Source organism: Myotis daubentonii, chromosome 12, assembly GCF_963259705.1.
Source record: "Myotis daubentonii chromosome 12, mMyoDau2.1, whole genome shotgun sequence".
NCBI lineage: Eukaryota > Metazoa > Chordata > Mammalia > Chiroptera > Vespertilionidae > Myotis > Myotis daubentonii.
In genome coordinates this window covers 44,464,365-44,476,382 of record NC_081851.1, presented here as the reverse complement: position 1 = coordinate 44,476,382, position 12,018 = coordinate 44,464,365, and the positions used below count along the sequence as shown (strand labels likewise).

The following is a 12,018-nucleotide window of genomic DNA, read 5'->3' as shown; positions in this document are numbered from 1 at the left end:
TCAGCCGGCAACGGCCTCAGAGCTGGAGCCGGCTCTCAGCTCCAGTGACAGCTATAGAAGGTAAATAAATCCCAGAATAAAAAAAAAGAAAAGAAAAAAGGAGAGGCTGGGAGCTTCAGTTGCCTGAAAACAGCCCTCAGCCCCTCACCCAGACTGGCCAGGCATCCCAGTGGGGACCCCCACCCTGAAGGGGGTGTGACCAGCTGCAAACAGACATCAGCCCCTCATCCAGGCTGGCCAGGTACCCAAGTGGGACCTCCACCCTGTTCCGGGACACCCTTCAGGGCAACCAGCCAGCCCCCACCCGTGCACCAGGCCTCTATCCTATATAGTAAACGGGTAATATGCAAACTGACCCTAACAGCAGAAGGACTGGGAATGACTGATCACTATGACACACACTGACCACCAGGGGGCAGACACTCAATGCAGAAGCTGCCCTCTGGTGGTCAGGGCACTCTCACATGGGAGGAGCTCTGCTCAGCCACAAGCCAGGCTGATGACTGCCAGTACAGCGGTGGTGGTGGGAGCCTCTCCTGGCTCCTCAGCAGCGCTAAGGATGTCCGACTGCAGTTTAGGCCTGCTCCCCGCTGGCAAGTGGACATCCCCCGAGGGCTGCTGGGCTGCCAGAGGGATGTCTGATTGCCATCTTAGGCCCAATCCCCCCAGGGAGTGGGCCTAAGCCAGCAGGTGGTCTTCCCCTGAGGGGTCCCAGACTGCGAGAGGGCACAGGCCAGGCTGAGGGACCCCCTCCTCCCCCCCGAGTGCACAAATTTTTGTGCACCGGGCCTCTAGTTGATTTAATAAAATTATATAGGTTTCACGTATATAGTTCTATAATACATTATCTGTGTATTGTATTGTGTGTTCACCACCCCAATCTATAGCAATATTAACTAAAAGGTACACATGTATTAATTGCTAGACAATCTGAACTTATCTAAAGACTCATGGGCACAGAACCTTCTGTACTTCCTTCCTTCACCACTTCCCCATCACCCTATGAACAGTCAGCATAATCTCCAACACATCAAGTTTAACAGTACAACCATACCTATGAATTAACAGAAAAAAAACACTTAAAGGGTATTATTTTAACTCTACTTTTAATATGTTGTGTACTTTTTATTTAAAATATATATTTTATTGATTTTTTACAGAGAAGAAGGGAGAAGGACAGACAGTTAGAAACATTGATGAGAGAGAAACATCAATCAGCTGCCTCCTGCACACCTCCTAATGGGGATGTGCCAGCAACGAAGGTACATGCCCTTGACTGGAATCGAACCCGGAACCCTTCAGTCCGCAGGCCGACGCTCTATCCACAGAGCCAAACTGGTTAGGGCTGTTGTGTACTTTTTAAAAACTATATTTGGTCTCCAGAGGTGCTGTATTTTTTAATATGTTTTTATTGATTCAGAGTGGAAAGGAGAGGGAGAGATAGAAACATCAGTGATGAGAGAGAATCATTGATCAGCTGCCTCCTGCATGCTCCTTACTGGGGATTGAGTCTGCAACCCGGGCATGTGCCCTTGACTGGAATCAAACCCAGGACCCTTCAGTCTGCAGGCTGATGCTCTATCCACTGAGCCAAACCAGTTAGGGCTACACTGTCTGCTTTTACAATCCCTCTGTTCTTACTGCTACTGCTCAAGTTTAGTCAATACTTTTGGTTCCAAATAATAGGAATACAGTTTAAACTATCCTGAACAGTAAAAGGAGATTTTTGGGGCTATAGAAAGGATGCTGAAATTACACATAGAATTGAAGGAAGTCTGCAGGAACCAGGGGATTATAGAACAGGCATATCACTCCATTGGAACCTACTTTCATCTCTGCTTGGCTTTATTCTTTATATTTTGCAATCAGACCTTTGCCAAAAGATCAATGATGGCTGTCTGTAACCTAACCTTATATCCTTCTGGTACCATGACCCCAAGAGGCAAGACCATTTCTCCTTCTGCTCTAAATTGGGAGATTTATTTGAATCAATCATTATTCCCACAGAAAGGAGGGTACTATGATTTGTCTGGTTTGGAGCTCATGCCAACCCCAATGGCCAGGAGAGGATAAGAACATACCAAGGAAGATGCAGGGGAGAGCTTGTCTTGAGACCAAATCATTTATCGTCACTGTCCTCTCCAAAGCTTTATTGCCCCAGCCCTCTAACGATTTTCCACTGCAGTTTAGCTGCTCACTGCTCTCAGAACAGCAGTGGCACTAAGTTTTGAAGTTTGTGAAAAAGCATAAAGGAGTGTAAAATTTCAGAGTAATGTTATTGTGAATGAGCTGTTTGGCTGAAGATAAACTACAAAGCTAACATAATGATTCATTTAATGAAATTTACTTAGTGCTTATTATGGACAACACATTGTACAGTTTTAATATGTTCAACCAAGTCTGGATACTAGAATCTAGGCACTGAAATCATGTCATATTTCATCAGAGAGCTAATTAATTTTACTCTTATTTTAAAACAAGAGACCCGGTCCATGGATTCATGGACTGGTGGGGTCCCTCGACCTGCCCTCATCTTCTCGCAATCCGGGACCCCTTGGGGGATGTCAGAGAGCTGGTTTCAGCCCAATTCCCACAGACCAGGCCAAGGGACCCCACCAGTGCATGATCGGGGCTGGGGAGGGACTATGGGATGGCTCCAGGGTATGTCCAGTCCATCTTGCCTAGTCCCTCAGCAGCAAGCTAACCTACCATTTGGAGCATCTCCCCCCTGGTGGTCATAGCGACTGGTCGAATGGTCAAATGAATGGTTGGACACTTAGCATATTAGGCTTTTATTATATAGGATTTTTATTTTATTATTTTATTATTTCACCACTACAGCACTGGATTTTTAAAATTAGGTTATAGTTATTGACCTAGAATTTGAATGGCATGACTTTTTTAGCAGTAGCTTTTCTGATATTTGACATTTGCAAAGGGAATATTTTTATACTTTTGAAGAGTTTATTCTCATTACTGTCACTTGACCCTTTTGTGAAACTTATTCATTGATTATGAATCATTCAAATTATGATCTGTAGTTAAGAAGCTACCATTTTCTAGTTATCTACCAAATTCAAAATTATTACTTTTTCTGTCATTATAGTCTGTTGCATCTGCGGACATGGATTTCAACCAGCTGGAAGCATTCTTGACTGCTCAAACCAAAAAGCAAGGAGGGATCACATCTGATCAAGCTGCTGTCATTTCTAAATTCTGGAAGAGTCATAAGACAAAGATCCGAGAGAGCCTGATGAACCAGAGCCGCTGGGACAGTGGGCTTCGGGGCCTAAGCTGGAGAGTTGATGGCAAATCACAGTCCAGGCACTCAGCTCAGATACACACCCCTGTTGCTATAATGGAGCTGGAAATAGGGAAAAGTGGACAGGTGAGTTCAGCTTCAATCAATTTCCCATTTTAAACTATGTTTTCTCTTACATATTAGCAATACATTCAAATTGATTTTATGTAATAGTTTTCTTTGCAGAAATAGTGAGAAAATAGTAAAAATAGTAAAAGAACCTGTTTCTTAGAATCCCACTTCAGAGAGGAACTCATCTAAAAATTTGGATACTCCCAATTGTGTATAGAGTCGAAACCAGCCTCAGCGTTCTGGCAGCTATGGCAGAAGAACAAAATGGGGCAATAAGCCCTGGCCGGCGTAGCTCAGTGGTTGGAATGTTGGCCCTGTCAGCTGTGAACCAAAGGGTCTTGGGTTTGTTTCTGGTCAAGGGTATGTTACTGGGTTGTAGGTTCCCTGCCCCGATTGGGGCGTATGTAGGAGACAACCAATTGATGTGGCTCTTTCACATCAATGTTGCTGTCCCTCCCCCTCCCCCTCCCCCTCCCCTCCCCTCCCCTCCCCCTCCCCTCCCCCTCCCCCTCCCCTCCCCCTCCCCTTCCCCCTCCCTCTCCCCCTCTCCTTCTCCCTCCCCCTCTCTCTCCCCTCTATCCTCCTCCTCCTCCCTTCCACTCTCTCTAAAATCAATGGAAAAAATATCCTCCAGTGAGGATTAGCCAAAAAATTTTTTTGAAATGGGGCAATAAGTTGATTGTACCGAAGTAGCCCACTACTTCATTTTGGTTAGATCTCAGAATTCTTTGCATTTGGTCAAAATCTACAAGGCGATGATTGATATCCTAAATAAAGATCAGGAATTGAGATTAAACAACAAAGAACAAAACTATCTCACCTAGTCGTCTTTATAGGCAGTCAGGTATAGGAGACAATATCTTAAGTACTGTAATGTATTTATTGTTCCTAAAGATTCTAAGTGTGCTATCACTGTCATTGAGTCCACCAGTAATTTTTTATTTGATCTTGATTATTTACAAAACACTGCTGCTTTTTCCTACAGCCATTATAGCAGATAATTTTAGCATCTATATAGTTTTCCTTGAACTTATTTGGTTTGTGCTCCAGTTAACTGCCAGATCAGACTTTTAATGACTTGGTGTTTATATCTTTTGGGGGGGAAAAAGCAGCAACTTATAATTAGAAAGAGAAAACCCAGATCACTGAATTATCTAACCAGACTTCTTTTCAGATAATGAAATATGTGCTTCTGTTACATACTATAATAGAAATGTATTATTTTCTTCTAATAATGAGAATATTTTTTAACTGTCAGGTTTCCTCTTATATTCCCTTCTTGAATTTCTTAGAATTTTTCATTGTCTGTAGTTCCGTAATGACTTTGTTTTTAATTTAAAATATAATTCAGAGAAAAAAAAATATAATTCCTTTTAAAAAATGTAATTCTTCTTTAAAATAGATATATTTGGAGGAACTTTTATTTAGTTATTATAAAATAATGCGATTGCCTTTGTTGACTTTGGTGTGTCTGACCTTAAAGTCCATTCTCTTAACCATTGCATTATATGGGCTTTCTTCTTTTGTTCCTAGACCAAAAATCTGATAGATTAGCAAGGTACGATAAGTACACTTAGATATTTCACCAGTAATTTGTACAGGCTATTCATTTAAAAGATATATGTTTGTATTGATTTTAGAGAGAGAGAGAGAGAGAGAGAGAGAAACATCAATGTGAGAGAAAAACAATTGGCTGCCTCCTGTCTGCACCCTGACTGGGGATTGAACCCACAAAACTTGGGTATGTGCCCTGACTGGGAATTGGACTGGTGAAGTTTTGGTTCACAGGATGATGCCCAACTAACTGAGCCATACCAGCCAGGGCCAGACTATTCATTTTTTATTATAGCAGTAGTGATTATTTTATTTTGTCTTAAGTATTTATCATTTGGGTAGGATTATGAAAATATACATACCTAAGACCTTTCTAGAAAGTTTTTATAGTGCTTCCTAATATTTCTTGAACTGGGGTTTATAAATAATACTAGAAATTCGTGCGGGGGCGGGGGGGACGTTGGTTCCCCTCAGCCCAGCCTGCACCCTCTCCAATGTGGGACATCCTTCTTACAATCCTGGACTGCTGGCTTCTAATCATTCACCTGCCTGCCTGCCGGATCGCCCCTAACTGCACCCCTTGCTGGCCTGGTTGCCCCCAACTGCCCCCACTGCTGGCCTGGTCATCCCTTACTGCCCCCCCTGCTGGCCTGGTCACCCCAACTCCCCCCTTCTGCTGGCCTGGTTGCCCCCAACTGCCCCCCCTACTGGCCTAGTTGCCCCTCACTGCCGCCCCTGCCAGCCTGGTCACCCCTAACTGCCCCCCCTGCTGGCCTGGTCGCCTCTTACTGCCCCTGCTGCCGGCCTGGTCACCCCCAACTGCCCCCCCTCCCCCAGCCTGGTCACCCCTCACGGCCCCCCTGCCGGCCTGGTCGCCCCACGCAGCCTGCTTGTTCAGTCGTTTGGTTGTCCCTCACTAATCCCCCTGCCGGCCTGGTCGTAGGCAGCCATCTTGTGAGGGCATGAGGGTTATTTTGCATATTGCCTCTTTATTATTTAGGATGTGCCTTTTGATTTTAGTAATTTACACACCATCTGAATTTTGGGTATACTGTCACAGGGATTTTTAAATCTACTTTTAAATCTCTGTGGTTTTTCTTTGACCTTTTTAGCCAAAGTGGCAAAACGTTTCTTTTTCAATGAAATGATTTTCATCAAATTAGTAAATCTACCACTACAAATGATGTGTTGGCTAGCTCCTAACAAATTTATATTTCTAAACTGGATTTCTCTTCTAAATTTCATTTATATATTTATGACATAAGTGTGAAAAGGTATCAAAAATGGAATATGCTCCAAACTAAGTTCCTCATATGCCTTCCAAACCTATTCGTCCTGCATTTTTTCCTCATCTCAGTTAGTGGCACCTCCATTCTTCCAGTTTATATCCTCTCTTTTTTATCACACCCACATCCAATTCATCATTAAATATTGCTGGGTTTAATTTTAAAATATATCTAAAATTTGACTACCTCTTACCACCGCTCATTATGTTTAGATCACTATCACTTCTAGGTTATAATAACATCCTCCTAACTGATTGCTCTGCATCTGCTTTTTAGCTTATTCTCAACACATAGAAGTGTATCAGTAGAGTAATTCTGTTAAAGCACAAGTCAGAAAATGTATTCATGGTTCTCATCTCACTCTAGTCACTGTCTCAATCAGGTTAGTAGCGCTCTTCCTTACTCAGTCTACGTTAGCTAGACACATATTCTTCTTGCTTATTCCGAGAACATGCCAGGCATGCTTCCTCTTTAGGATCTGTCCATTTGTTATTCCTTTCTCCTAATTGGTCTTCCCTCAGATATCGGCATAGTTACGTTTTCCACTTTCCTGATATCGTTTAAAAAAAAAACAAACTCACACCAATAAGGTTTTCACTGACCACCTCTCTAAAGGTTCAGTTCTCCACTTACTGCTTTATTTTAAAAAACTTTATTGAGCTATACTTTTTATACAGTAAACTGTATCCCTTTGAATTGTCCAATGTGAAATCTCCACGACAGTCAAGAGATAGTGTTCATCACCCCCTAAAAGTTTCCTTATGTCATCTCTTCACTCTAGTTCCTTTGCAACTACCAATCTACCTTTTGTTATCATAGATTAATTTTTCTCTGCTTTATTTTTTCTGTATGGCACTTATTACTACCTTGCTTGCTATATACAGTTGACTCTTGAACAGCAGATTTGAACTGCATGGGTCCACTTATACCTGGATTTTTTTTTTCAGTAAATTTACAGTCAGCCTTCCATATCCCTGTGTTTTGCATCTGTGGTTGGGACTCTTTGGATGTGAAGGACTGTGGACATTGTTCTACATCATCTATATATGTAAAAGCCTAAGTGACCACACTGACCACCAGGGGGCAGATGCTTAACGCAAGAGCTACCCCTAGTGGTCAGTGTGGTCCCACAGCCAACCTCCTGCGCACGCCCCCCCCCCCCCCCAGCCAACCCGCCAGCCTCAAGCAACCCCTTCCCCCAAGGCCTGCCCCCATTGGCCCTGACTGGGGTGGGCTGGCTGGCCAAATTCCTGTGTCCCCTTCCCTGGGCCTGCCCGCCCCAATCGGCCCTGAAGGGGCGGCCCCTCCCCCCAGCTGGTTGCCCCGGGGCCAATTGGGGCGGGTTAGCCAGCCAACCTTCCATGGTCCCTCCCACCGGCTGGCCTGCCTCAATCGGCCCCGGGCCCTGATTGGGGTGGAAGGAAGCCCCAATTGGTCCTGATCACCAGCCAGGCCAAGGGACCCCACCCATGCACGAATTTGTGCATCGGGCCTCTAGTACTTCACTAAAAAGATTTTTTTAAAAAAATATATTTTATTGATTTTTTTTTACAGAGAGGAAGGGAGAGGGATAGAGAGTTAGAAACATCGATGAGAGAGAAACATCGATCAGCTGCCTCCTGCACACTCCCTACTGGGGATGTGCCCGCAACCAAGATACATGCCCTTGACCAGAATCAAACCTGGGACCCTTGAGTCCGCAGGCTGACACTCTATCCACTGAGCCAAACCGGTTAGGGCTCAATAAAAAGATTTAAAGAGGGAGAGAAAGATATGTGTCTTTGCAAACTTGTTGACTCGTTGAGAACAGGGCTTTGGCACTGCTGAAGTCCTTATTGGCTTCTGATTAGTAACCTGCCAACAGGCAGCCCCTGGTTTTGGACTTCTTTCAGATTTTTGCTGTTCCGGCTCTCTGGTTCTATTCTTGTGGACAGATGGGGATGATTGAGAGGAAGCCAGGAAACCAAGCCTTAAGAGGACTTGGAAATGATTTTTGGATGTCAGTGCTTTTTGCTAAACCCAGGGTGACAGTGTATCTTGCCCAGCAATGTTGAAACTGCTTGTGTTTGTCTAGTATTTGTGTACTAGTAGGTTGGCTGTGGGCTGCATTCCATGCCACTGCTCTACTACCAAGATGCACATAGAAAGCCTCTGCCTTGAGCCTATTTTTAGCATTTGTTCTTTATTGAGTGTAAAATATAGCATAAAATTTACCATTTAATCATTTTAAGTGTACAGCTGAATTAAGTACACTCACAATGTTGTGTAAACATCATTGCTCTCAATTTCCAGAACTTTTTCATCATCCCAAATAAGAACCCTATACCCATTAACCAGTAACTCCCCATCCCCACCTTTTTCTGGCCTCTGGTAACTTCTGTCTATTTTGTGTATCTGTGGATTTGCCTAATCTAGGTACCTCATATAAGTGGAATCATACAATATTTGCTCTATTGTGTCTGGCTTATTTTGCATAGCATAATGTCTTAAAATTTATCCATATTGTAGCATGTGTCAGAATTTCATTCCTTTTAAAGGCTGTATCATATTCTATTATATTTATACTAGAGGCCCGATGCACATAATTCATGCAAGGGGATCGGCCCTCACAGCCTCGGTTTTGTCTGGAAGGTCATCTGGAAGGTCGTCTGAATGGTCGTTCAGCTGTCCAGTCTAATTACCATATTAGCTTTTTATTATATAGGATATATCTATATATCTATATATATATCACATTTTATTTATCTATTAATATGTTGATGGACATTTGAGTTGTTTCCATGTTTTGACAATTGGGAATAATGTTACTATCCACATGAATGTACACATATCTGTTTGAGTATCTGCTTTTCATTCTTTTGCGTGCATACCTAGGAATGGAATTGTTGGATCATATGGTAATTCTATGTTTAACTTTTTGAGAAACTGCCAAACTATTTTCCACAGTGGCTGTGCCCTTTTATATTCTTTCTGACAATGCATGAGGGTTCCAATTTCTGCACATTTCATCAATATTTGTTAATTTCTCTCTGTGTTTATAAATTGCATTCCTAATGGAATTGCATTCCTAATGGAATGTGAAGTGACTCTTTGAGTCAAGGACATTAATACCTTTTATATCATAAAGTTTATCACATTAGTCTTTGTATTAAGGTGAGGGACGAAAACATCACCATAGAAGCAACGTTGAAGGATATATCTAATATCTATATAGTTTGCCCTCTATGGCCGTAAGTGTTAAGTGCAGAAATAAATTCCATATAAAAGAATGCTATATGCTTCAAGTCATGCATACTTCAAAAAAAGAGGTTGTTGGAGAGGGGCTTAGTAAAGGGTAAAGGGTATCAAATATGTGGTGATGGAAGATTTGACTTTGGGTGGTGGGTACACAGTGCAATATACAGATAATGTATCATAGAATTGTACATTTGAAACCAGTACACTTTTTAAAAAATTTTTTATTTATTGATTTTAGAGAGAGAGGAAGTAGAGAGTGTGAAAGATAGAGAAAGAGAAATGTTGATTTGTTGTTCCACTTATTTTTGCTTTCATTAGCTGCTTTTTGTATGTACCCTGGTGGGAGAAAGAACCTACAACCTTGGCGTATCAGAAGGACTCTCTAATCAACTGAGCTTCCCGGCCAGGGCCTGATACTTTTTATAGATGCAGTCTCTCATTGTTTGGTAGTTTTCTCTATGCACTCTTAGTCATCTCCACCCTGGTTCTCCTCCAAATTTAAAGTTTATTTTCAAAGGTAAATTAAGTTTGCAGTTTGCTTTCTATTTGGCACTTGGGAATAATAAACTTGACTTTCTGGTTAATTACTGCTCAAACCCTGGATGGAAAGTTTGTGCTGGTATTAAAAAAAAACAAGCCTGGCTGGTATAGCTCAGTGGTTGAGTGTGGACCTGTGAACCAGGAGGTCATGGTTCGATTCCTGGTCAGGGACATGCCCAGGTTGTGGGCTCGATCCCCAGTTGGGGGTATGCAGGAGGCAGCCAATCAATGATTCTCTCTCATCACTGATGTCTGTCTGTCTGTCTGTCTGTCTGTCTGTCTCTCTCTCTCTCTCTCCTCTCTGAAATAAAAAACAACACTCCCCCCCCCCACACACACACACATTAATAAACCCAAAAGACTTCTTTGTTTTATGAGCTTTGTGTGTATGTCTATGGCAGGGATGGGGAACCTTTTTTCTGCCAAGGGCCATTTGTATATTTATAACATCATTCTTGGGCCATACAAAATTATCAGCTTAAAAATTAGCCTGCTATATTTGGTCAAACATTTAATTAATTTACCCCTAATGCCTTGGCAGGGCCAAACCAAATGATTTCTGGGGCCTTATGCAGCCTGCGAGCAGGATGTCCACCCATGGTCTATGGCAATAGTCCTTTGACAGAAGCACACAGGGAAGCGATATTATAATGGTTTACTCAAGTAGGTATGGACAGGAAGTTTATGCTTTACTCAGTACACTTATTTATGTTTTTAAATCAAGTGCCGTTGCTTCTGCTTCTGTTTTAGATGTCAGTCCATCAACAGTGTATGCTGTTTACTATTTACATTTCAGAAATTGCTCAGAAACCTTGAAATGATCTTTTACTTTTGCCAGCTGTTTCTCCATGTTAGTGTTCCTAGAGCCTGTGACCGCTTTGGAGAGATTTGGCTGGCTCTTCTCTTGGCACTGCCCCCCACCCTGTTCTATTTAGCTAGACTAGCTCATAAGATGTCATCCATGTAAGATTTTACTTAAATTTTATTTGAAGAAAGGTATCTGTATTTATCTTTGGAAATAAATGGCTTAGCTAATGTTTTTATGTCAGAAATGTAAATGAGGGGTGGTATTACCAAAGAAATGAAGTACTTTCCCCTTCCTATCATATTACACAGTGCATGGGAGTAGATCATTTTTAAAAAAATATATTTTATTAATCTTTTACAGAGAGGAAAGGAGAGGGATAGAGAGTTAGAAACATTGATGAGAGAGAAACATTGATCAGCTGCCTCCTGCACATTCCCTACTGGGTATGTGCCTGCAACCAAGGTATATGCCCTTGACTGGAATTGAACCTGGGACCATTCAGTCTGCAGGCCGACGCTCTATCCACTGAGCCAAACCAGTTAGGGCCGGAGTAGATCATTAATTAGTATAAATCTTTTGTGGTCAAGATCTTTGGAATGGTACGTTTGGGATGTAACTTTTACTACCATCCTATATAATAAAAGGGCAATATGCAAATCAATTGAACATGGAATGACGGATCTCTATAATGCACACTGACCACCAGGGGGCAGGCGCTCAATGCAGGAACTGCCCACTGGTGGTCAGTGCGCTCCCACAGTGGGAGTGCTACTCAGCCACAAGCCTGGCTGATGGCTGGCGAGCACAGCAGTGGTGGCAGGAGCCTCTCCCGCCTCTGCAGCCGAGCTAAGGATGTCCGATTGCAGCTTAGGCCTGCTCCCTGCAAGGGACTAAGCCGTCGGTCAGACATCCCCTGAGGGCTCCCAGACTGCTAAAGGGCTCAGGCTGGGCTGAGGGACCCCTCTCCACCCAGTGCACAAATATTGTGCACTGAGCCTCTAGTCAGTATATATTTGTGACTATTGAAGGGATTCAGAACAGGCTTCCTAAGGTGTGCCACTTTGGTATGTGAATTATTTTGAGCTGAAGGCAATTCAGACTCTGTGAGCTCACAAAAAACTTTTGCTTCTCCCTTAAAGAATTTAAATTGGGGCACTTGCCTGGCCAGGGTGGCTCAGTGGTTGAGTGTCGACCTATGAGTGAGGAAGTCATGGTTTGAT

General features: G+C 42.8%; 2 protein-coding genes across 2 annotated transcripts in view; both read left to right on the top strand.

Moving 5' to 3' along the window:
- The window catches only part of COMMD1 (copper metabolism domain containing 1), an 82,396-nt gene that overhangs the window by 19,660 nt on the left and 50,718 nt on the right, over positions 1–12,018 (top strand). The window contains exon 2 of the mRNA XM_059659715.1: positions 3,107–3,388. Coding sequence (XP_059515698.1) covers positions 3,107–3,388 — 282 coding nt within the window. The remainder of the gene's footprint in view (positions 1–3,106; positions 3,389–12,018) is intronic.
- Positions 3,255–12,018, top strand: part of B3GNT2 (UDP-GlcNAc:betaGal beta-1,3-N-acetylglucosaminyltransferase 2) — a 244,919-nt gene continuing 236,155 nt past the window's right edge. The window contains exon 1 of the mRNA XM_059659710.1: positions 3,255–3,388. The gene's annotated coding sequence lies outside the window, so the exon portion shown is untranslated. The remainder of the gene's footprint in view (positions 3,389–12,018) is intronic.